General features: G+C 47.2%; 3 protein-coding genes across 3 annotated transcripts; 2 read left to right on the forward strand and 1 right to left on the reverse strand.

Moving 5' to 3' along the window:
• Window positions 1–1,795: 1,795 nt before the first annotated feature.
• ZNF576 (zinc finger protein 576) lies at window positions 1,796–6,062 on the forward strand. Its single transcript, XM_081962296.1, has 5 exons — window positions 1,796–1,962; window positions 2,212–2,234; window positions 2,827–3,095; window positions 3,885–4,085; window positions 4,600–6,062. Exons 3-5 carry the CDS (start codon window positions 2,870–2,872, stop codon window positions 5,115–5,117), a joined length of 945 nt encoding a protein of 314 aa, XP_081818422.1. The 5' UTR covers window positions 1,796–1,962; window positions 2,212–2,234; window positions 2,827–2,869; the 3' UTR covers window positions 5,118–6,062.
• A 1,112-nt stretch (window positions 6,063–7,174) lies between these two features.
• Window positions 7,175–14,660, reverse strand: LOC309396498 (uncharacterized protein; the record flags this gene model as incomplete). The annotated part of the gene is made up of 5 exons (XM_081961658.1): window positions 7,175–9,321; window positions 10,792–11,490; window positions 12,560–13,071; window positions 13,422–13,425; window positions 14,587–14,660. The coding sequence occupies 5 exons, from the start codon at window positions 14,658–14,660 to the stop codon at window positions 8,157–8,159; spliced, it is 2,454 nt and encodes an 817-aa protein (XP_081817784.1). The 3' UTR covers window positions 7,175–8,156.
• On the forward strand, window positions 12,828–21,654 carry LOC309396801 (interferon-inducible GTPase 5-like). Its single transcript, XM_081962254.1, has 4 exons — window positions 12,828–12,965; window positions 14,609–15,251; window positions 18,928–20,562; window positions 21,187–21,654. Exons 2-3 carry the CDS (start codon window positions 14,659–14,661, stop codon window positions 20,138–20,140), a joined length of 1,806 nt encoding a protein of 601 aa, XP_081818380.1. The 5' UTR covers window positions 12,828–12,965; window positions 14,609–14,658; the 3' UTR covers window positions 20,141–20,562; window positions 21,187–21,654.
• Window positions 21,655–25,080: the final 3,426 nt, after the last annotated feature.

The raw sequence follows: 25,080 nt of genomic DNA on the forward strand, positions 1-25,080 counted from the left end.
TTTGCCAGGTATATTATAGGTTGTCCTCAACTTGGCCGCATAGCAACCAGTTGAAGTTACAATAGACCTCCCCCAGAGATACTTACAATCCTATTCCAAAGATCTATTGACCAACCGCCCCCCCTCGAGTCACGCGACCATATTTCAGTCCCTCTGCAATTGGCCTGCACTTATGGCTGGCTGTAGCGCTCTGTGGTCGCATGACTACATTTGACGATGTTTTTCCTGAAAATTGGCATTTGCCAGCCCATAGTGAACAAGTGATTTACTTTGACTGCAGTGGTCACGCTTAAATCATAGCAGTTGCTTAATAATCACAAAATAGGTGATACAATGAGGTTGGGCACATGTTCCAGATTGTTGGGAGGCAATATGCTGTCATTGTAAACAGCTCAGAAAGTGCTGTAAAACACCGTGGGGTGGTGTATAAGTCTTAAGTGTAATTGCTATTTTTGTCCAGATAATGCCAAAGCCAATTCCTAAATCTGGTTTCTATAGATCTGCATCTATTCACCAAATCTCCCATAACTTTGCATAGATATGCATAGACAGCTATGTAAGCAGTTTTGTATCTTTTGTCTCTGGAAGGTTCCATTGCATTTAATGCAACAGACTCCATAAAAGTAAGGTTATCTAGAACTATTATTTAATTGCTCAGAGAGAAAGTTGTGCCGTGCCTATTAAGACCTTCACCATTTCAAAAAGCAACAGCTGTTGTAATTCTTCACCCTGCCTGGAGGAAAAAATCAGTTGAAACATGCCATGAATAGAATAGGAACAAACCTCTGCGACAATTTGATGCCAGTCTTATATTTATAAATTAACTGGACTAGATCTCTACTGCTTCAGATCTTTTAAGAAAAACTTTGCAATTTCTTCAGCATCAGATGCTAATTCTAGAAAATAAATCTTCCTAATATATGCCAGATAACAAGACATTCCTGAAATATAGATAATTGCAAAGTTTCTGTTACTATTACTTCTTCTGCATGGCTGTACAGGAAAGCAGATAAAATGACTTAATTCTCACTGGAGAATATTCTTTCCAACATGTGACATGTAAAATCGCAGAATTATGGATGGAAAACAACAGAAAAGCTTAGAGCGGACGGCGCCTGCGCCCCTCGTTTAACGTTCATAATGGCTGGGAACCTCGCGTTGCTAGGAGCATGCGCAGATATAACTAGCCCGTGGAATTCTTCGAAGCGTCTCACAGCTTTGGAGAACGCGTTCTGTTGTGCGCCTGCGCCATTTCTCTCACTTATCCCTGAAGCTGTCTATGATATTGCCTGAAACAATAATTTATGAGATCGGGCTGTTGGAGCCTTCCGCATTTCCTCCAAATCTCTAATTTGTGTGTGTGAAAATAGCGAGCGGAAATCCTAGGCACGCAGCGGTAAATAGAAGTATGAATTTCGTGCAGGCGGTCGTTCGGAATGGCTCCCTCTACGGGAAGCGCGGGGACCTTTCTGAAGAAGGAAGGACCCCTAACAGAGGCCTACTGTGGAGCGGAGTGTGGTTGGGAGAGTTGGGGGAAGAGGCAACCGAGGCTGTCCGGAGGGGATGATCGGGGAGCCGGCAGGGATTTGGGGCAAGTTTCCTGGCTCGGAGGGCCGCAGCTGGAAGGGGCTCCAAATGGAAGGCTCCGGGGGCCGCTGGGGCATCGATGAGAGGCGCCTGGGAAGGGTAGGCCGCGGCGGCGGCAGAGGCAGGCGAGGCGAGGAACAGCAACAGCAACCCCGGCCTGGCCTAGCTGTGGGGCGGCGGAGGGGCTCGTCCAGGGCTTGAGGCCTCCACCCGATTCCCCCGAGGGGCAGAAGGGAAGCGCCTCTTCCCAGGAGGAGGCCAAAAAGAACGCGCCTTTTCTTAACGGTGAGGGTGAGCCGAGGGGTAGCCCTCGTTCCTTTCCCGGTTCTCTCCGGGCAGAAGCCTCCTTCCATCCAGGCCCTTCTTCCCCAAAAGGTAACGCCCTACTACGGCTTCAACCGTCTCTTTGCTTAGGCCGGCCTTGGCGTCCCTCCTGGCAAGTTGGGGACGGTGGGGTTGGAAGGGAAAAAATCCATCTGGTTCAGTTAACAAGCTGGGAGATAAAAGACCCTGGAAAAGACAACAGGGAGGCTGATCGGAAAGTGGGTTTTATTTTTTATTTTTTTTTAAGTCAGTTTTTATTTTATTTTCTTATGTACAAAAGTGCCCATTTCAATTTAACAGTCTGGGTACATCCATTCTGAAAGGTAATGATCACAATTTTCACAACAACATTCCTTAGGTTGATAACAATTCTATGTGCGTGTGTGTGTGTATGACATCCCTAACCACCCTTCGGTGTGTGTGTCTGTGTTCCATCATAACTCTGGAATGCCTGGGCCGCTGAAATGAACAGGAATGAATTATCTGTAGTGTCAAATCACACTACTTTTGACAGCGATAGTGTGCACTTTGCATTCAAGTTCTGTTAAGATACAGCCTGTTGTGCCTTAAAATGGCATCTACTGTACAGCACAGTGGAGTTGCCATGGTAATGGCTTCACAGTACTCCATAAGGGGGTTCCCTCTGGTAAAAGGGATTGGTTCTTAAAACAACAACAACAAACAGCTTCAAGCAAAGAGGACAAGTTGTCGGGAGAGGTGCCTGTTAATGCAGTTAATCACCTCAAAGGCTGTTCCCTGTAGAATTTTTCCAAGGCTATTGGCCAGAGCAATTAGGTCTCCAATTCTCACCACAGTGGTCAACAACTGGTAACATGGCCAGGCCCAAGTGTCTTTTTCTTACATTTACTTTATTGTATTCCATGATGATTTCATTGCTGTAACGATGCCACCAAGGAAACGTCGGGCGATTGGCCAAGTGCAGTCAAAGGCCAAGAAAATGAAACACCAGCGTAGACAAGAAACTCCCGAGGAGAGGAAGAGGAGACTTGTGACGCAGCGCGCGCGAGCTGCTACATCTAGAGCTTCAGAGACAGTGCAACAGCGTGAGGCCCGACTACAGGATAACAGAGATCGAGCTAGACGATCACGGACGGCACGACATTTAAGCTTAGCATTGGAAGGATTCCACTATGATGCACATAAAGACTACTCGCAGCAGGCAAGTGTTACTATCAGAAAAATGGAAATGGTTTGTAGTTACTGTCAAGCCAGAAAGTTTACATCAGAGTCTCCTGGTATTTGCTGCGAAAATGGGAAAGTTAAACTGCCAACTACAGCCACCACAACAACTGTTGACTTACACAGCTACGTCACAGTCTAAGCATTTTCTTAGTAGCATGTGAAAATGCAACTCATGTTTCCAAATGACATTGTTCGGTGCCACATCAGTTGTTCAACAGCCCGGATTTCCATCGACATTCACATGTTTCTTCATTTCTCCTTTAGGGAAATCTAATATTCTGCCTTTTAAAAAATATTTCCCAAAATATTTCATTCTTCTGTGGGGTGGGGGCTTCCCACAGTGGGAAAAACAACACATTTACCTTCTGGGTCTCATGCGTTGAGCTTGCTTGTTTTATGGATCCGAGAAGGACTTAGAATAATTTTATTGTCACTTTAAGTGTACACTAATTGGCATACATTAAAATGAAATTTGCTTTACCATGAGAAAAGGGCTCTTCAAAGTTGCTGTCAAACTTGCTGTAAGAGAAAGTTGTGATCCAAAGATTCTTAAAAGGGGTATGCTGTGCTCAGGTTGGAACAAAATCACACAGGGAAATAACCTGAGAAATGTGGCTATTGTGGGCGACAATGCCCTCTTATTGACCTGGAGGCAGAAGGAGATGAAATCCAACATGCTTTTAGAAGTCAGTGTTTGTGGTGTGTAGGAAGAAGGAACTGGATGGGCCTGAATTTTTTTGCTCACTGCTTGATTTCGTTGTTACAGGCAGTGATGGCTGAATCTTCTGCAGTTGGCAAGTTAACATTGGCTGAACCGTTCCTTAAAAAGGTGTCAAACTGTAACAGTGGCGCATCACCACCCCAGAAGCATCTCTCGGCCTTTAAACCCGAACCTCTCTGCATAGATGAAAACCCTGCAATAATGCCAGCAGAGGGCAAGGACAAAGAATGCGCTATGAATACTACCATCTGTGAGTGTTGAGTCTGGTCCTTGATTTCAGAGGATTTCTAGGGGGTTATAGTTACATTAAGAGAAGAGTGGCGTGGAGATGGAGCTCTTGCCTCAAATCAGTAGCGGGGTGGGCATGGCCAGCTCAATGTCATTTGTGTTGGGCACCTGTGGTGGCTTGGGCACTCTGCCAGCAAAAACGGGCTCCCGAGCTCCATTTCTGGCTGCGGTGGCCTCCTGCAACCCTCTGCCAGCGAAAATGGAGCTCAGGAGAATCGTACATGGCCCTTGCAACCTCTGTTTTCACTGGCAGAGGCACCGCGGGTCGGTCCTTTGCTGTTTCTAGGGTGGCCCCACGGGCCAGATCTAAGCACCCTGCAGGCCGGATCTGGCCCCTGGGCCTTGAGTTTGTAGATTATTCAGTTGTTTCTTTGTGGTACCATTACACCATTGCTTGTCTTGGAATCTGTAGATTAGTTATCTGTACCTCAATAATTTTATACCCACTGCTGCCTCTCTTCCCTCTCCCTTTCTAGTTGGCCTGGATGCCAGTCAGTGTTTTCACTGCCTGATTACCTTCCCTGATGAGAAATTCAAGGAACGGCATATGAAGCGAGAACATCCAGAGGACTTTGTTCAGGCCAATTTGCGGGATGCCCTGTTTCTCTGCTTCGTCTGTAACGAGGCTTTCCAGAGTTCCCAAGCGCTTATCTGCCACCAGCGAGGCCATGCCTCGCCCTCACCCTCCGATTGCAGTGACTGCTTACGCCCCACTTTTGACTGTCCTGACTGTGGCCGCCGTTTTGACCAGCTGGCCAACTACCAGCATCACCGCCTAGGCCACACAGCCGGCTATAGCTTGCCTCATCAGTGCCCCTATTGCAGCAAAAGTTACCGGCAGTTTTCCAACCTGCGTCAACACCAGGCTTTTCACCGGCAGACCCAGGTGTTGCTACCCTCCCGGCCCTACTCCTGCACGGAGTGTGGGGAGAGCTTCAGCCACGAGGCAGGCCTGCACGAGCACTACATCCGCCATGCTCGCGGGGAGCTCTAGCGGTAGCACTACCAGTCCTTCTGCTTCCTGAACCTGAGTGGGGAATGGAAGGCCATGCACATTGCTGTCTGGGATGGAGAGCTAGATTCCTTTTGGGGGGCGGTTGGGGTGGGGGAAATACAGGACAAAGTCTTTGTCCTTAGAAAGTGCTGTGGCTGCTTATGTTCCCCTTAGAAAAATAGCTCAGAACCTGTAAAGAAGCATTTCCCCGACTCATCTTTTTTCAATCTTAGCAGCTCTTAAGGGGTGTGGACTTCAGCTCTCAGAATTCCTCAGCCAGCCTATAAGATAGCCCTTGCCTTAACAACAGATGAGCCCCAAATTTCTGTTGCTAAGCGAAAGACTTGTTAAGTGAATTTTGCCACATTTTACGATCTTTCTTGCCAGAGTTTGTGGCAAGAACCGAGAGTTGTGAAGGGAATCGCTTGAAGTTGTTAAATCAGTAAAAGCGTTGCTGAGTGAATCTGGCTTCCCCATTGGCTTGTCAGAAGCTCACCAAAGGTGATCACATGACCCCAGGACAAAACAAAAACACCCTACACCTTTTCAGGATATCCGTCAGCGCAGGTAACCTTGTGTTATAAAATGAAAGGACCCTGGAAGTGTCACTCTGCATCCTCACAAAACTACATTCTCTAGCATCTTTTTGGCCCTTTGAAGTGTCTTGAGTTAGTCCTTGTAATCCTGAAAATGGTATAAAACTAACTTGAAATTGTTTTTACAATGGTGTGAGTGAATCTTCCAGATCTTAAAATGTGTGAGATTGGCTCAGAATGAAGTAAATCCGAACATTGTCATACAGGACTGTTTTTTGCTGACTGCCCTTCTCTGGATGCTCCAGGTGGAGAATTTTAGGCAAAACTGAAGTCCCTGTGGATTTTGCATGTAAATGTCACATCCTGCAGGTGAATTGTGATTTATACACGGACCTCTGTACCTTTTGAGGTTATGTTTCCTGGCACTTTATTTTCCATTTGCTATTTTATTGCATAATGGAATATTTAAAAAGTAGGAAGAAAATAAAACAAAAGAACAACTTCTGGTTGGAAGCTGGCTGGGACGGTTGCAAATGGCAGGCATGAGACTTGGGATGCCATAATTGTTGCAAAGGTGAGTTGGTTGCTAGGCCCCCAGATTGTGACCATGGAGACATTGCAATAATCATATGTGCAAGCACTGGTTGTAAGCCTTGTCATAACGCCAAACAGTAGCTATGTCAACGATCGTAAGTCGATATTTATACATATTTTCTAGTAGTAGTCTTGATTTCCCTCCTAATAGAGGAGGAAAAATAGGATAGATTGCTATATTAATTTCTGCCCCATGTTCTGGATGTAGTTGTCAATTACCAAATACCGTATTTTTCGGAGTATAAGATGGACCTTTTTCCCCTCAAAAAAGAGGGTGAAAATCTGGGTGCGTCTTATACACTGAATACAGCATTTTTGGCCTCCCCAAACCCCGCCCCCTTTGCAAAACCCCGCCCCCTTTGCAAAACCCCGCCCTGTATGCTGTGCATAGCCTTTAGGAGGCTTCCAGAGTGCTCCTGGTGGCTGGGGAGGGCAGAAATGACCAAAAACGGGCCATTTTTTGCTTGTTTTTGCCCTCCCCCAGCCCCCAGGAACACTCTGCAAGCCTCCTAAAGACTATGCATGCCCCCCCCCTTTTTTTGACCAAAAACACGCCTGCTTTCTTGAGGTCTGCAGAATGCAAAAATTTTGTAATTTGCCTCTTCAAAATCTTGGTGCGTCTTATACTCCGAAAAATATGGTAGTCAATTTTGTTATCCAAATGAAATTCTCCCCCAGCACCCAGTGGTCACAGAAGCCACAATGGTGTTGCATCACTCTGAATACAATTTGCTTCAGGCATGCTGGACAAATGTTTTGCAAAGGGAATTTGGACTTTTGATCCCGCGCTGCCTGGCAAATCAAATTAAGATAAACAATTAAAAAAAAAAACCCCTACAATTAGGCAAGGCCTGACTTGAGAGTGAAGATTTTAGAAACCCAGTGAGTTGCATGCTATAAACAAGAACGATGATCAAAACAAGACTGTACGATAAAGAACAACTGTTTTAATTTGTCATGCAGCAAATTACAAACAGGCCACAGTTTTCAATTAATTTGTGGCATGGCTAAATGTACAACGGGCAGAACTTTTCATTGCAGTTTGCGTTGTGCAGACAATCTACCCCTGAACAGCGTTTCTAATAACTGTAACATGACCTCCTTCCAGGAGAAATAAATTTAAACGACGATTCTCTCAATCTGACAGAATTAAAATTCTCCTGGACAAAAAACAGCTCTTTTTTTTTAAAGCATGTGCACATCTGGGGAATTCAAAGACGTTTAGGCACAGGGTGCGTTTCCCTGATCAGGCCAAGGTGTATGGAGCCTGTCCTAGCATGAGATACGTTTACTGCTTAATAAAAAATAAAACTAGCTTCTCACTATATAAGACCAGTATTGTAAGCCAGGATCCTAGCACGTAAGCAAGCATTTGATTTCTCTGTAATAATAGGAACTGCTTCATATAAAGAACGTTGATTGCTCTGTAACAGGAACTGCTTCATATAAAGAACGTTGATTGCTCTGTAATAGGAACTGCTTCGTGTAAAGAACAGCTCACCAGTATTTCTCAACCATGCCAACTTTAAGATGTATGGATTTCCAACTCCTAGAATTCCCCAGCCAGCGATGCTGGCTGGGGAATTCTGGCAGTTGGAAGTCCATACATCTTAAAGTTGTCAAGGTTGAGAGACACTACAATGTGTGTATCAGCACTGCAAAGGGGTACAGGCTTAGAACTGGTTTTCCACTTCTTAAGTTTCTGCAGACAAGTCTTGCTGGGTCCTTCCAAAAATCCCCCCACCATCGTCACCACTAACACAGGACACTATGCCAAGCAATCTTTGCTCTTGCCTCATCGTGTCCTATCGCGGGGACGCTTCCGTTGCTTTTCTCTCCGCTGCTTTTAAAGTGGGACAAAGAGGTTGTTGGCCTTTCTCCCCTGCCCCCCAAATTTATCCCTCCACCTCTACTCCTCCGAGAAGGCTGCCAGCAGCAGCCTCTCTGCATCTTCGGACAGCTCCACCACAGCTTGCTTCAACAGGTTGTAAACGTTCTCCACCGAGATTATGGCCTCCACTTCGCCTCCTCTGCCCCAGTAGGGCATGTAGCTCCACGCCCAGCTGCCCCACGAGGGAGGCTTAACTATGAGGTTGAGCACCTCGGTGGTGGGCATTGGCCGGGCAAAACGGCTTTGGATCTGTTCTTGAAGCTGGTGGGCTTCTTTGCCAGTACACCGGGCTGTGTTCACGACAGATGTTTCGTCCAGACCGAGGTCGACGCGGAAGCTGGCAATGATGGCCGGGAGATTCTCGACCACCGTCTCCTTGAGGTTGTCCACCGAGGAGAGGCCAACTTGCAAGGTCTTCCCCCAAACGTCCTTCATCAGCACTTTGCTCTTGAGTCTCACCAGCTGGGAGAAGACTGTTGGGATTGCTCTCCTCAACGCCTTCCTCTTCAACTCGGAAGCCTGTTTCTGGAGTTCTTCCCTAAGGAGAGGGAGGTCGTAGGCTTCAGCCATGAAGGAGGAGACCAAGAAGACCGGGCATTCCACACCATCATTCTTCAGAGCTTCCACGCAGCTCTTCCGGATCTGTTCCTGAAGTTTCTCCTTCACGTTGGGTTGGCTTCCACCTTGAGCCTCCACGTCAACGTCAATCTTGTTCCTCACAAAGAAAAACTGTTTCCCTTCTGAAGCAATCATTTTGGCCAGACAGCTGTGGATGTGCTTGTAGCGCTCCGAGGCCACCAGCAGGAAGGCGCCGTAGCGGCTGAGGTCCAGGCACTTCACATCACCCTCCATCAATCCCACGCCTGGCAAATCCCAAAGGAACATGTTAGGGACGGAAGGGAATGGGTAGGCTATGGCTGTCCTGGTGGTCTCGGTTATTCCAGTGGGGGCGGCCCCTGTCTCTTCATCGCCTGCTCTTCTCAGCGCATTGATCAGGGAGGAGTTTCCTGAGCCTGTTTCCCCAATCAGAGCTACATTCAGATGGATTTGAGTGGGATTGGTCAGCATAGCCTGGATTACCCTTGGGACATCTGCCAAACTGCTGAACTTGCAAATTTCAAATAGCTCCTTGACCATCTTTTGACTCACTGCGTGGAAGTCCTTCAGATTTCCCTCATGGTGCCTAGAAAGAACCAAGAGCAGAAATACATACTGTAAGCATCGTCTTCTTATAGTCATAGTTGCAATTAGAGAACAGTAAGAAGACAGACGGGATCCATCAAGGACTCAACACTGTCTGTCTCTTTTCCCCAAGGTTTTTATTTTTTATTACAAATTTTGACAGAAAGATTGGAGAGAAAGGGATTATGAGAGAGTAAGCAAATACAAAATGATGGAATAGGATTGTGTAGCGCAGGGGTGTCCAAACTTGGGAACTTTAAGACTTGTGGACTTCAACTCCCAGAATTCCCCAGCCAGCCGGCTGGAGAATTCTGGGAGTTGAAGTCCACAAGTCTTGAAGTTCCCAAGTTTGAACACCCCTGGTGTAGCGCATTTGTGGCTTCCAGTCCCGAGTATGCTTCGGGCTGCTGGCATCACGGCATTTCTTTAGATCAGTGGTTCTCAACCTTCCCAATGCCGCGACCCTTTAATACAGTTCCTCATGTTGTGGTGAACCCCAACCGTAAAATTGGTGTCTCGGTTCCTAAGACCATCGAAAATATCTGTTTTGCAATGGTCTTAGGCGACCCCTGTGAAAGGGTCGTTCGACCCCCAAAGGGGTCCCGACCCACAGGTTGAGAGCCGCTGCTTTAGATGTATATTCACCACCAGGATAAGCATTCCAAAGGGCAAACCTTTGAAAACATAGTCACGGTCACACGATTTCCCACTTAGCAACCACTTTGCAGTTTACTTAATAACTGCTGCCAGTCCCAATTTTGGTTCCTAAGCAAGGATGCTAACGAAAGTCAGTGTGTGAAAGTTTTATGCTAAATTATAAGAACTATTTCTCCTTTCCTTGATAGTGTTCTGTTTTAGCATGCTTATTTGACTTCTATATTGTAGAAAACAACTTTTCCCAGTTGCAATGCATGGTTGTGAAATTTGGACCATGAGAAAGGCTGAGCGCCAAAGAATTGAGGCCTTTAAACTATGGTGCCGGAGAAGACTCCTGCGAGTCCCTTGGGCTGCAAGGTGATCCAACTGGTCAGTCCTAGAGGGGATCAACCCTGACAGCTCTTTAGAAGGCCAGATCCTGAAGAGGAGACTCTTACTTTGGCCACCAAATGAGAAAGAAGAACTCACTGGAGAAGAGCCTAATGCTGGGAACGATTGAGGGCAAAAGAAGAAGGGGATGGCAGAGAAGGAGGTGGCTGGATGGAGTCACTGAAGCAGTCGGCGTGACCTTAAATGAACTCTGGGGGCTGGTAAAGGACAGGAAGGCCTGGAGGAACATTGTCCATGGGGTCGTGATGGGTCGGACATGACTTTGCAACTGACAACAACATAAGACAACAACTGAGGGAAAAAGGACGTTAGCTCGAAAGGCTAGTATAAAAGAAGGACAGAATGGCATTGTATGGAGATGTTCCCAGCCCTGGCAGAAAAGCCAAAATGTTTGGCTTTCTCAGACTCTCCTTGACCCCTTTACCTTTTCAAGTTGAGTACTTCTCCTTCCAAAGCTTCCTCGAATGAAGCAAAATCGTATCTCTCCGTCTGCAGCCCAGACACAAGGAAGATCTTGGCTTCCAAACCATCCTTGGTCAACTTCTCCGTCAACTCCTTCCTAATCCTGTTCATCTGCTCTGTAGGATTGTATCTGCATTGAAGGCGCTTTCGAGCTGTGTGAAGATCCAGGTCGATCTTGGTGCGAACCACGAAGAACGGTTTCTTCTTCTGCTTGATGGCCTTAAGGACTTGCAGATGGATGTCTCTGAGGCCGCTGGTTCCTACCACCAGCACAAAGCAGCTGAACCGCTGGAGGTCACCTGCTTTCTTAAGATAAGCAGCCGGTTTCTCGGTGGCTTCAAAGCCAGGTAGATCGTGCAAGTTGAGGTGAGGGAAGGTGGGATGAACGTGGACCTCTGCAGAGAGCGTGGGACATTGAGCTTCCCGGAAGTAAGCATGAAGGTTTGTCACGGGGCAGGGCTTGCTCAGGAGACCCTCAACCAGGATGGTCACCCCTGCGCGGTGCTCCCCTAGGATCCCAACATGGGCCTTGAAGGAGTTCAAAAAATCCAGAACTTCCTGGATTTGAGAGGCAGCCGCGACGGAGTTCTGGGCCAGATATTCAACCTTGCGGTTCCTCAACTCTGCTTCGTCTAAATAGGGAAAGCTGGCCATGGCTGAGCTGCAGGAAGAGAAGAGATGAGGTGAGTGGCCCAAGCTGGTGAGAACCCAGGCTGAATCTCCTTCGCACAGCCACGTATCGCTGTGTTTCTCAACTTCGGCCGTTTGATGATGGGTGGACGTCAACTCCCAGAATTCCCCAGCCAGTATGGCTGGCTCGGGAATTCTGGGAGCTGAAGTCCACAAGCCTTAAAAGTTGGCAAGGTTAAACTCTTTAAAAGTTGCCAAGACAAAGCGATGGATTTGACATCCTCTCTCCAGCCCCATCTCTGCTTTCCCACGACTAACATACCCCTTGCACAGGCCTTCCGGAATCGCAAGTATCATGCTGACAAAAGCAATAGCACATGGACTTTCATGCCGCTTCACAGGGCTTTACAGCCCTCTCTAAGCGGTTTACAGAGTCGGCATATTGCCCCCAACAATCTGGCTCCTCATTTGACCCACCTCGGAAGGATGGAAGAAGGCCGAGTCAACCTTGATCCCGGTTGGGATTCAAACTGCTGACAGCCGCCGATCAGCAGAAGTATCCTGCTGGCTTTCAGGTTGGTGACAAGACCTGGCAACTCAGTTCCATCAAAAGCCACTGGGGAATGGGGAGAGGTGGGTGGGGCCAGAAGGGCCCCCAGTAGACGGAGCTTAAAAGACGTTCCCCCTTGAGAGGGGTTCAAAGACCCTCACAGCTCCAGACCCTGGTTTGTCTTTTGCCCGGGGCTCCCACCCTCGGGAGGAATCGAAAGCTACCGCCAGCCGACCGCGCCTTGGGTGTGTGTGTGTGTGTGTGTGCCATACCTCAGACGACCGTGAGGGGGCAGCAAAGAGCGCAGCCCATCATTTCCCTGCGCTCCGGAGCCGCACTTTTGCGGCTCACGCACCTGGCAGGTGGTCCGCAGGTTTAGCAGCACGGATTAAAGAGAGTTGGAAGGGACCTTGCAGGTCATCTAGTCCAACGCGCTGCCCAAGCAGGAGACCCTACATCTCCCCCTCCGCCTTTCCAGGTGACCCCCCTCCCCCCCTACAGCCCCCCCCCCCACGGCCACTTGCCCGGATTACGGGAAAGAACCGCTCACCTGTCTTCCAAAAGGGATCCAGGCGGCGCGAAGAAGAGATCCGCGGCCAACAAGCCTACGCGTGGGCAGTCCTTTTCACGACCCCCGTCGGGCTGGGGCTTCCTCCTCTCCTCGCTTCTTCTCTCGCTCCGCGCGGGGAGCCTCCGACGCGCTTCCCGGGACTGTGCGCGCGATCCAGAAGCCGCTTTTACCCCTTCCCCTCCCCGGCCCCGGTTCTCTGCTCGCACCGCGGCGCCGCGAAACCGCCCCTTCTGACGCGCCGGGGAGGAGAGCCGAGAAACGGAAGCGGCCGGAGGAGAGCGGAGGGGGAGGGTCGCCTCTCTGCCCCAGGGGAATCCGGAGCCGCCCTGCGCTGGACGCCCGACCCGCTCTCCCCCCGACCTTCCAGGGGCGAAGCGACGCGCAGGTAAGGGGTGGGGTGGGGGGAGGAAGGGCGGTTCCCGCCACGGCCCCGCCTTGGCCCCTCGCCCCGTGCAGCAGCCCCGACCGGACCCTTCCTGCAACCCAGCTGGCTGAGCCGTGGGAATCCGGACGGCTCCTTTTCGGGGCTTGGCTGCTCTCGGCAGCCCCAGAAACAATCCCCCCCCCCCCCTGCCTCCCTGGCTAGCTGGCCAGGTTAGAGAACCAGGCTTTCTGTGACTTTGCAACTCTGAAGATATGAGGACTTCAACTCCCAGAATTCCCCAGCTACACCTGCAAACAAGGACTCTCTCTCTCTCCCCCCCCCACCTACCTACCTACTTTCCTTCTAACCATCTATGATCTATGATCTATCCTATAACATTGACCCTCTATCTAGTAGATCTACCTACCATCCTATTATCTCTCTCTCACTCACTCACTCACTCACTCACTCACTCACCAGGCTAGAAACCAGGAAACAGAGAATTCTGGTTTGATAGGAAAGCTGGCTGGATATCTATGGCCCGTTTATTTAGGTAGACTGGCAACATAAATAAACATTTCAACTAGATGAGTGGAACCCAATAAAATAAAATAATAAAATGACAAAATTTAATTATATAATATAATAAGAGAGGGATAGAGAGAGAGAGCAATGGATGGATGGATGGATGGGGACAGAGGTATCTCTCTCTCTCTCTCTCTCTCTCTCTCTCTCTCTCTCTCTCTCTCTCTCTCTCTTCTCTCTCTCTCTCTCCCCTTCTCTCTCTGTCTATCTAGCTCTCTTTATCTATATTCTGGAGGTGAAGGAGGAGAAAAACGGCCCTTTTTGCCAGGTTTTTTGCCTCCTAGGGCGTCTGTGCACTCTGTTTTTCACCCACCCACCCCCACCTCCAGAAGCATTCTGCAGGCCAAAAACAGACAAAAATGGCTTGGGTTTTTGGCCAAAAATGGGTCATTTGGGCCCATTTTTTGCCTCCTAGAGTGTCTGTGAACCCTGTTTTTCACCTTCCCCCCACTTCCAGAAGCATTATGCAGGTCAAAAACAGGCAAAAACAGTTTGTTTGAACCTACCCTAATTTTTATGGGCACAAAGTGAAATTAAACAAAATTATTATTATCCTTTTTGTCCTGTGGCTAATTGTGTTCGATTTGGTAGTCGATTTCTGTGACTGACCGCTGCTTGAAATATGTATAGCCAAGCTTAGGATTTGGTAAGGTAAAGTTTCCCCTTGCACATATGTGCTAGTCGTTCCTGACTCTAGGGGGCAGTGCTCATCTCTGTTTCAAAGCCGAAGAGCCAGCGCTGTCCGAAGATGTCTCTGTGGTCATGTGGCCGGCATGACTAAACGCCGAAGGCGCACAGAGTGCTGTTACCTACCCACCAAAGGTGATTCCTATTTTTCTACTTGCATTTTTACATGCTTTCGAACTGCTAGGTTGGCAGAAGCTGGGACAAGTCACGGGAGCTCACTCCGTTACGCGGCGCTAGGGATTCAAACCGTTGAGCTGCCCACTTTTCTGATCGATAAGCTCAGCATCTTAGCCACTGAGCCACTGCATCTCTCTGATTAAATCCTTAGGATTTGATTTTAGCCTAAAAAAGACGTTTTTTCCTCTCTGACCTTTGACTTTCTTTCTTTAAAGGTTGCTCTGCCTGCTCAGAAGAAAGGTTAATCTTTTTCTGAACACCAAACATGTCCGTAAAGACCTCTCCAAATTCTGCTCCGGGTTCCCCCAATTGCGGGGATGTTTCCATCATCTTCGTGGGGAAATCCGATGTCGGGAAATCAGCTCTTCTTAATGCCGTACGAGACATGACTGAAGGTGATGTGGGATCAGCCCCCGTGGGAGCTCCAGTGAAATCTGAAAAGCCCATCATGTACCCCGACCCGACTTATAATAATTTACTGCTGTGGGAGCGGTCGATGGAGGGCGAGGGCCATGCGGAACAATGGATGAGAGAGGCCGACCTGATTGTCTTGGTGACCGATGACAGGTTTGATGATTCTCACGGCCGCCTTGTGTTGGAGGCCCGGCAAGCCGGCAAAAAGGTCTATTTTGCCCGGACCAAGGCTGATCTGGAACTTCACACTCTCAAACGGTTGATGGGGCAGCGTTACGATCGGTCGGAAGTCCTCCGGGCGCTCCGGGAGGCCTGTACCGAATCCCTGGGGATCCTCCCTCTCGTGGATCCCTTTGTATACCTGATCTCTGCTTTTGAGCCTGGCGCCCTCGATTGCCCCCGGCTGCGGGAAGACTTGCTGAAGGACCTGCACCAGTATGAAAGGTTGGTATGACAGCTTGCCGCCAGAAAAGTAGAGTTGCTCTCGAACGAAGGCGAACACGAGTGGCCCTCGACAATTGAGCCCGGCATTTCTGTCATTAAGTGAGACAATTGTTAAGTGAGTTTTTGCTTCGTTTTACGACCTTTCTTTGCCGCAGTTGAATCCCTGCAGTTGATGAGTGACTTATCAGGTTAAGGGAATCTGGCTTCCCCATTGACTTCGCTCATCCGAAGGTCGCAAAAGCAGATCACATGACCCTTCCCCCTCCCCCGGGACACTGCAATAGTCATCAATATGATCCAGTTGTCCATCATCTGAATTTTGATCACGTGATCGTGGGGAATGCTGCAAAGGTTGTTACTTTGAAAAAAGGGACATAATTCACTTTTTCGGTGACGTAATTTTGAAGGGTCACTAAATGGACTGTTGTAAGTTGAGGACGATCTGTATATGTGTCCCAGGATATTAATGCAGGATACAATCTGGGTCGGTCACCGGGACCAGAGGTTTTGTCCTCCGAGCTTTTGGACTCGTGCTGGCGCCCATCCTCAAGAGAATTTCTCTCTAGCTAGAACTTCTCTCTTTTGGACTCGTGCTGGAGCCCATCCTCAGAGAATTTCTCTCTAGCTAGAACTTCTCTCTTTTGGACTCGTGCTGGAGCCCATCCTCAGAGAATTTCTCTCTAGCTAGAACTTCTCTCTTTTGGACTCGTGCTGGAGCCCATCCTCAAGAGAATTTCTCTCTAGCTAGAACTTCTCTCTTTTGAACTCGTGCTGGAGCCCATCCTCAGAGAATTTCTCTCTAGCTAGAACTTCTCTCTTTTGGACTCGTGCTGGAGCCCATCCTCAGAGAATTTCTCTCTAGCTAGAACTTCTCTCTTTTGGACTCGTGCTGGAGCCCATCCTCAAGAGAATTTCTCTCTAGCTAGAACTTCTCTCTTTTGAACTCGTGCTGGAGCCCATCCTCAGAGAATTTCTCTCTAGCTAGAACTTCTCTCTTTTGAACTCGTGCTGGAGCCCATCCTCAGAGAATTTCTCTCTAGCTAGAACTTCTCTCTTTTGGACTCGTGCTGGAGCCCATCCTCAAGAGAATTTCTCTCTAGCTAGAACTTCTCTCTTTTGAACTCGTGCTGGAGCCCATCCTCAGAGAATTTCTCTCTAGCTAGAACTTCTCTCTTTTGGACTCGTGCTGGAGCCCATCCTCAAGAGAATTTCTCTCTAGCTAGAACTTCTCTCTTTTGAACTCGTGCTGGAGCCCATCCTCAGAGAATTTCTCTCTAGCTAGAACTTCTCTCTTTTGAACTCGTGCTGGAGCCCATCCTCAGAGAATTTCTCTCTAGCTAGAACTTCTCTCTTTTGGACTCGTGCTGGAGCCCATCCTCAAGAGAATTTCTCTCTAGCTAGAACTTCTCTCTTTTGAACTCGTGCTGGAGCCCATCCTCAGAGAATTTCTCTCTAGCTAGAACTTCTCTCTTTTGAACTCGTGCTGGAGCCCATCCTCAGAGAATTTCTCTCTAGCTAGAACTTCTCTCTTTTGGACTCGTGCTGGAGTCCATTTTCAGGGAATTTCTCTTTCTCAGAAAAGTGGCACATTTTGTAGAGAGAGAGAAGTTCCCTGAAGATGGGCTCCAGCACGAGTCCAAAAGAGAGAAGTTCTAGTTAGAGAGTTTATAAACAACGCAATTAGTTGTCATGTGAGGGTAGTGGGTTTGTTAGCTTGCTTTTGTGGTGTCCTTGGTGCTCTTGAGTTTGTAGATATTTCGTTATGCAACTAGGTAACCTCAACAGTGTCATTAAGTGTGGAGTTTGCCCCCTGTTTCCACACGGTACAGATAGTCTTTGGCTTATGACGGTTGCTTAGCGACCATTCCAAGTTAACAATGGATTCTCCCCAATAGGTACTTATCCCCTGGTTCTGAAGTTCGGATAGTGAGTGTGGCCGCATTTCACCCATCCAGCCACCAGCCTGCATTCATGGCTATTTGCAGAGGTCACATGACTGAGATTTACGTTTTTGCCCAACATTGGCGTTTACTTGTGGTTTGGGGCAAAAACACTTCGGTAGCAAACAATGGCTTCCCTTAATGACCGCTGCAAAAGAGGTCGTAAAAATCACATGGGGCGTGCAATGACTTCCTTTAAGACTATTGAAACTTACAACTGTAATGGGCAGATTCCATTATTGTCATAAGTCAAGGACTACCCGTAACTTGTTCTGCCAGGGTTGATATGGGTGTGGTTTTTCTCCTCGGTGGTTCCTTAGTTAGGCTATTGGTTTCTGCTTGATTGTTTGTCTGGGATTAGTCCCTGCTTCTCTGAGTGTTGGTTGCTGGGGAGGAGGATATGTTCTGGATTTTTTGTTTCCTCCTTAGCCTCTTGTAGCCTCTTTCGTGTGGGTGTGTAAACATGGCTGATCTGCAACGTTGTGACATTGTGTTAGGATGTTACCTAATATAAGGAAATACCTGCAAGCAAGCAACCAACTTTGAGAGCACCAAGGATTCCATTTTTCAACCCTGAGCTACAGAGGTTCTGTTTTATTAGCTTATCGACTTAGATGAACTGTGCCAGAATCCTTCCCCATGGGGCAAATCTTGGAACGGGATTGTAGACAACTTGGATTTTTCTGTTTAGATATCAGTTAATCATTCTAGATTAGATTTATTTATTTATTTATTTTGACTAGAGTAGTCCTTGTCTTAACAGCCGCCACTGACCCCAAAATTTCTGTGACTAAGAGAGACTATGGTTACGCGAGTTTTGATCCATTTTTACGACCTTTCTTGCCACGGTTGCTAAGTGAACCACTGCAGTTGATAAGTTAGCAACACGGTTGTTAAGTGGATCTGGCACTTGACTTTGCTTGTCAGAAGGTCGCCGAAAGGGGATCACGTGACCCCGGGATAATGCAACTGTCATAAATACGAGTCAGTTGCCAAACATCTGAATTTTGATCTTGTAACTGTGGGGATGCTGCAAAACGGTTGTGCAAAAAATGGCCACCTCACTTTTTTTCAGGGCCATTGCAACTTTGAGCCATCACTAAACAAACTGTCGTAAGTCGAGGACTACCTGCCTGTTGTAGAAGACCAAATCGTCTATAGTTCCTGCTTTAGGGAGCCTACTTTATTTTCCAAAGGACTCTTCAAAGAATATTTTAATATTTCCTTTGCATCCGTGTTCTCCCCATTTCGGTTTTACCTGGCTGGCATTGAATGTGAAGGTTCTCCATCAGGGGTGGGCTTCAAACATTTCAGCAAGGGGTTCTCTGCCTGGTTACTGGGTGGGCGTGGCCATGGTGGGTGTGGCCTAGTTGGGCTCCTGCACCACGATGGGGGAGGCGTTTTTGCCCTCCCTGGACTCCGGAGGCTTCCTGAGCCTCCAGGAGGGTGAAAATGGCCTCCCCAGGCTCTGGAGGTCCTTCCTGAACTTCCGGTAGGCCTGTTTTCGCCCTCCCCGAGCCTCCGTGCATGTCCTGCACTTGCCTGCATTCAAAACGAGTGGAGACTCTGGAGAGGGGAGGGGTGCAGTGGGCGGGGCCAGCCAGGAGTGGGATTTGGGGGTTCTCCGAACTGCACAGATTCTTAGCTAGAGATTCTCCTGAACTCCTGCCAACCCCCAGCAGCCCACCCCTGGATCTCCATCCATACCTTTGACCATCCTTCGTGTCTTTCCACAGATTACAGAAGCCCACTCACTTAAGCTACGAAGAGTTCAGCGAAAAAGAGATCGCCGAGATCCAGGAAGCCTATGAACTCGGGGGCCTCTCGGAGGTGGTGACCCGAATCCAGTGCAGCTTGGAAACCATCTGGAATTCCCAGCTGGATATTGCGATCACCGGAGAATCGGGCGCTGGGAAATCCACTTTCGTTAACGTCTTGAGGGGCATGACTGATGAAGAGGAAGGGTCGGCCGCAACGGGCGTGACGGAGACCACCATGCAGCCCACGCCATATCCTTATCCCTGGCATGCCAACGTCGTCCTGTGGGATCTCCCCGGTATAGGAACGCCCAACTTCTTGGCCGATAAATACTTAGAAACGGTGGAGTTTTCCCGTTATGATTTCTTCATCATCCTGGCTTCCGAACGGTTTAAAGAAAACCACGTCCGTTTGGCCCAGGCCATTGTCCAACAGGGGAAGCAGTTCTACTTTGTGCGCACCAAGATAGACAATGACTTGGAGGCTGAGCAGAGGAAGAAGAACCCGCCTGCGGAAGCTGAAGTTCTGGAGGTGATCAAGAAGGATTGCCAGAGCAAGCTTTCCAAGGCTGGGCTGAGCAACGCCAAGGTGTTCCTACTCAGCAATTTCTACCTCGACAAGTTCGACTTCCAGGCTTTTGAGGAAACTCTGGAGCAAGAGTTGCCCACCCACAAGCGACAGGCTTTTCTCCTCTCTCTGCCCAACGTCTCCACCGTGATCATCGAGAAGAAGAAGAAGGTCCTTCAGCAGGAGATCTGGAAAGTGGCTTTGATTTCCAGCTTGGTAGCTGCTGTCCCGTTGCCGGGCCTGGCCTTCACCTGCGACGTATCCATTTTGCTCAAAAAGTTGTCCAGTTACCGGCAAGACTTCGGCCTCGATGCCGCATCTTTATCCCGTCTGGCTGAGCGCTCCGGGAAGTCCATGGAGGTCCTGAGAAAGGAAGTACGCAGTTGTTTAGGCCGTAGCATCAACAAGGATGTGGTCATCAGTTTGCTGGGAAAGGCCACCGGGACCGGCCTGATGGTAGCCAACCTTTTCCTCCATCGGTTCCCGATTTACGGAGCCCTGGCCTCTGGGGGCATCTCTTTTCATACCACCTACTCCATGTTGAGACAGTGCCTGGAAGAGCTGGCTGATGACTCCCAACACGTTCTTATGAAGGCCTGCGAAAATCACGTCGGATCTGGCTAAAGACAGTTTACCCATCTGGTCCCCTCCAACTAGAGTTCCCATCATTCTCCGCTGGCCCGGCTTTTGGCTGCAGTAGAAGATCTTCCCTTGTTCCCATTTCTGATCCTCCTTGGATGTCTTGCCTTGTCGTGGAGGTCTTCTCTTACCTTCCATCCCTATAGCAATATACTCAGCACTGTGGCCTATAAAATCTTGAGGACTAGGAATAAGCATTTGCTTTTGCTTTGATGTTCTGGAGACAAGATCTAGATGAGCCACTTTGTCTGAAAAGGTTCCATCGGCCCTACAGTTAATATTTTAAATATTGTATTCTTCCTCTCTCTTCTGTCCTGGACATACTGAGTTTGAATGACATTTAAGGTTTTTGTGACCAATTGCTGCCCTAGCCTTAGGATGACTAATCAGAAATGTGGAAGGAGGACGTTTAGGAGTTCAAAGGGGGGAACCTTTAAGATATAAGGACAAAGAAATAACCATTCTGAAACAGATACCAAAAAGAATAAGAGATAAGAGCAAGAAATTCTTCTTCCTAACTAAATAATTATATGAAGAAAATATCTGGTTTAGGTGGCTAATTCCAGAAGGCTTGTTGATTTTCTGGGAGGGGGGTAGAGTGAGAATTAATACTGTAGTGGAGGCAGAAGCCTTCATGGAAAAACACAAGAATCTCCTAGATGAAACAATGAAGGGGGGAGGAGCCATGGCTCAGCCAACAGACAGGGGAGAAGAGACAGCAATGAGACTTAGGTCACAGAAATGATTTAAAAACACAGTGCAATTGTTAATATAATGAAATGGTTAGAAGTGATATAAAGTAGGATTGAAGATGTTAAAGAATTTGAAGCAAACCTAAACTGCTAATGTGTATGTAATAATGATATTTTGATATATATAAAATAAGAGAGAGATGTAAGACTCCGGGGAAGTACCACCTTCCGTATGATGTAGCTGTCAAAATTTTTCTCCACATTTATGTACCCTTTTCCCCAAAATATTTGAAAAAACCAATAAAACTTTTCTTTTAAATAGAAATGTGGAAGGAGGAGGGGAAAGAAGGGGTGTGAGATTTAATCATATTTTCCAGAGTTAGATCCCAGTCTAAGCCATGGAGCTATCCAATTGGAAGGCTTGTGTTGGAACACAAGGTTGAATGTAAGATTTCGACGTAATTTCATAAAGTTGCTTTATTTATGGTGGCACTCCCTTGGCTTGCCACTAGAGGGAGGTGCTGTCTGTTTATTGGAATTTTAAAAAAAAACAGGTCAGGTGGCTGGCTGGGGAATTCTGGGAGTTGAAATCCACACTGGAGGTTGCAAAACATTGATCTAGAATGAACATTGAATTACAATTGGTATGTGTCTGTGGAGGGCTGTGCGTGTGTTTGTGTGCATCACATGTATATAAAATGGCATGCTGTGCAAAGGATCAAGCAAGACCTTTCCCTCTCTCTTTCTTCCTATGCTGTAGAAACATTCCCCAAACGCCATTAATAAAAAGATAGTAGAGAAATACAATTATGTCTCAAATAATTCTTTGAAGTGCCATCCCATGTGGACATCATTGGAGCAGTTTAGTCGTGCCTCCTGGATCAGGGGTCTCCAACCTTGGCAACTTTAAGATTTGTGAAGTCCACAAGTCTTAAAGTTGCCAAGGTTGGAGACCCCTGTCCTAGATGGTAAACCTATCGGGGACTGAATGCACTCATTTTACTGCTTCCTTGTACGGTGAGGGTTAGGAGAAGAATGAAAAATTACGCTGCAGCCGTTTGAAGGGTGCATTTTGACAAGGCAGCCTTGGGGGAATTGGTTAGGGAACCCCCTAAATAGACTGTTGGTCAAAGTTGAACTGAGCAGTTTGCTCCCACCCGTCTTAAGTCAGATTCATCTGAGTTAAGCCAAAGAAAACTAAAAATAACATCTTTCTAAAGCAAATTCCAGTCCCAGAAGGATGCTGTTATTTTGAAGAGCGGCTGTCAAGACATGGGGTTGGTTTGATTTGTGATCAGGTAGAATATGTTCCTTGGAAGCACTCAGGCAATGTTGTAACTGCACAGTGTTGCAACTCACCTTAAGCCTTAGGAGAGAAAAGCAGATTGTCAGATTAAAAGGAGACAAAAATAGAGCAGGGGTGTCAGATGGGAGGAGCACCTGATTTTAGAGCCAAAATGGAAACCTTCCTAGGAAACCTTGCACAATTTATGGGTCCAAACTATTTCCTGGGCTTGGGGTATGCATCACACTAAACCAGGGGTGTCACACTCAATTTCATTGGAATCTGGTGGGATTGGAGCAGACTCACAGGGAGACATTCTGGCTGGATTCACACAACCTATTTAACCTTACGCTCCAGAGAAGAAAGTGTACTTGTATTCAACTAATTTGCTGTAGTGAAACAAAACTATAGGATGGTTTAATGTAATATACCTGGTTTATTTATTTACAACTGTTTGAACCGCATGCCTCTTACTCACTAGACTAGACTCTTAAGTCACTCTGGTTCACTAAATGACACCAGACGGGTGCTTAAGATAGCACGTAGCTTCTTGGGCCAAGCTGAATCACAAATGACTCGACATCAACCGTTTTAACCCAGTTGAGTTACCTTGTCTGAACCTCAACCTCCTTGTGTTCAAATTTCAAATAGCTTGTTAAAAGTTAGGTTTCCAGAGAAGGTGCTGTCAGGCTAAAATGTATGATTTTATGCTTTAAAAGCCTTCTAGGAGTTATTCTGGAGAAGACCTGAACGTTAGTAGAGCAGTTGAAGGGGCCACCATTGATAAACATTTACAAGATTTATTGTATTGCTTGTTGGCCAAGCGGTTGAGCGTGTTGCAATTTAACTGCCTGGTATCTGAAAAGACTGTGTCCTGTGGTCTAACTGAACCTAAAGGTTGACTCAGCTTTCCATCCTCCCGAGGTTGGTAAAATGAGCATCCAGACTGTTGGGGTGGGAGGGTCCTTGGTGCTCTCTGAGCTTACTTGTTTTCGTGCAGACGTTTCATGACCCAAGCTAGGTAACATAATCAGTGCCAGTAAGGAGTGCAGTTTACTCTCAGTGTTCTGGTGGCTTGCGCTGGTGGAGTTGGTCTTAGAAGTTCTTTGGTGGGGCTGTTCATTGTTGACTTGTTAGCAGCTTCTTAATTGGGGTATTGCTTACTTGAGTGTTGATCTGATGTTAACCTTGGAGTTAATCTATGTTGACCTGGGTGCTGATGATTAGTGGAGAGGTACTGGAGTCTTTTTGTTCTCTTTTGGGTTGGTCGATGGTCTCTTTTGCACTGTATGTAGATGTTATTTATGTCTGTGTGTCTGTTGATGGCTAATTTGTCAGAGTGCTAGGCTTCTAGAAATCCCCTGATGTTCTTGGACTTGGCCCGGTTTAGCATGGTCACATTTTCCCAATTGAAACGAGGGTTAAATCTGTCTATATGTTGTGAAATTGAAGAATTTTCGTTGTGCCTTCTGACAGCCAGTTGATGTTTGTGGATGCATTCTGCCAGTCTTCTGTCTGTTCATCCTACATCTTGGTTGTTGTAGTCCTGACAATGTATATTGTAGAAGACTCCTGTTTTTCTTCATCTGGGGTTGTTAGGTCTTTTGGTTTGCTTATGATGTTTTGAAGGGCTTGCGTTGGCTTGCGTGCGACGCTGCTTGATGGTTAAGGGCCATATGCTGAAATTGTAAAGCACTTTGAAGTGGGGGGTAAATATACGTATATCACAGAAGTGAGTATACCCCCATACATTTTGTAAATATTTAAGTATATCTTGCCAGCAGTCTAGTCCTTAATGGCTGGGTGTTGCTTTATTTTGAGGGGACAACACATTGACACTGTTATACAAGCTGTATACACGCTACTTACATTGTAGCCAAGTGTCATTTCTTCAGTGTTGTCCCATGAAAAGATATCCTTAAATATTTACAAAATGTTAGGGAGTGTACTCACTTCTGTGATATACCGTAAGTCCCAAGTGCTATTGCTATAATACAATATATTCTCCTCAGTTAAAGGAAGGCAGAAAATGGAAGAGACGGGAATTATGGACCATGAGTGGAATGTCACCTGAATCAAGAGAACTCTTTTGAAAGGGTTTTTTTTTTTTAAAAAAAGGAACAAATTAACGTAGCATTGAATTGACATTATTCATTGAACGCTGGAGAAGCAGGAAACTCCACCCCTCTTCTTATCCCTTTGAAGGAGGGGCAATCCAACCGTCCTCTTTGCCTTGGCCATATTTCAGTAGGGATGGGTTCCAGGATATCTCTTTGCCTCATTAAGATCGTCAGCTGCTGGTAAGATAATACAAATGGGCAGCTTGCCAAATCATTTTCTCTAGCTTCTTCTTTTGAAAAGCTTTCCTTGGGCTTTAAGGCTTTGAATATCTTTTCTTAGAGGTTGTCTGGATGTACCTGATCCTGTTTTTTTTTTTTTTTAATAAGGAGTGATGGTGGGTAGATGGGGATGAAGGAGGTTAGGGGTGCGTTGTCTCCAGCAGAAAAGTAATGAGGCCAGTTTTGAAACTCTTAACTTCCTCCCCCTCGCTCTTCATGGACAATTAGAATGGAATAGAATAACAGAGTTGGAAGAGACCTTGGAGGTCTTCTAGTCCAACCCCCTGCTTAGGCAGGAAACCCTAGACCACTTCAGAGAAAGGGTTATCCAACATTTTCTTAAAGACTTCCAGTGTTGGAGCATTCACAACTTCTGGAGGCAAGCTGTTCCATTGATTAATTGTTCTAACTCTCAGGAAGTTTTTCCTCCGTTCTAAGTTGCTTCTCTCCTTGATTAGTTTCTACCCATTGCTTCTTGTTGCTTTGGAGAATAGTTTGACTCCCTCTTCTTTGTGGCAACCCCTGAGATATTGGAACACTGTTATCATGTCTCCCCTAGTCCTTCTTTTCATTAAACTAGACATACTCAGTTCCTGCAACCGTTCTTCA

The sequence above is a fragment of the Natrix helvetica genome (assembly GCF_964273705.1).
Source record: "Natrix helvetica genome assembly, chromosome: 9".
NCBI lineage: Eukaryota > Metazoa > Chordata > Lepidosauria > Squamata > Natricidae > Natrix > Natrix helvetica.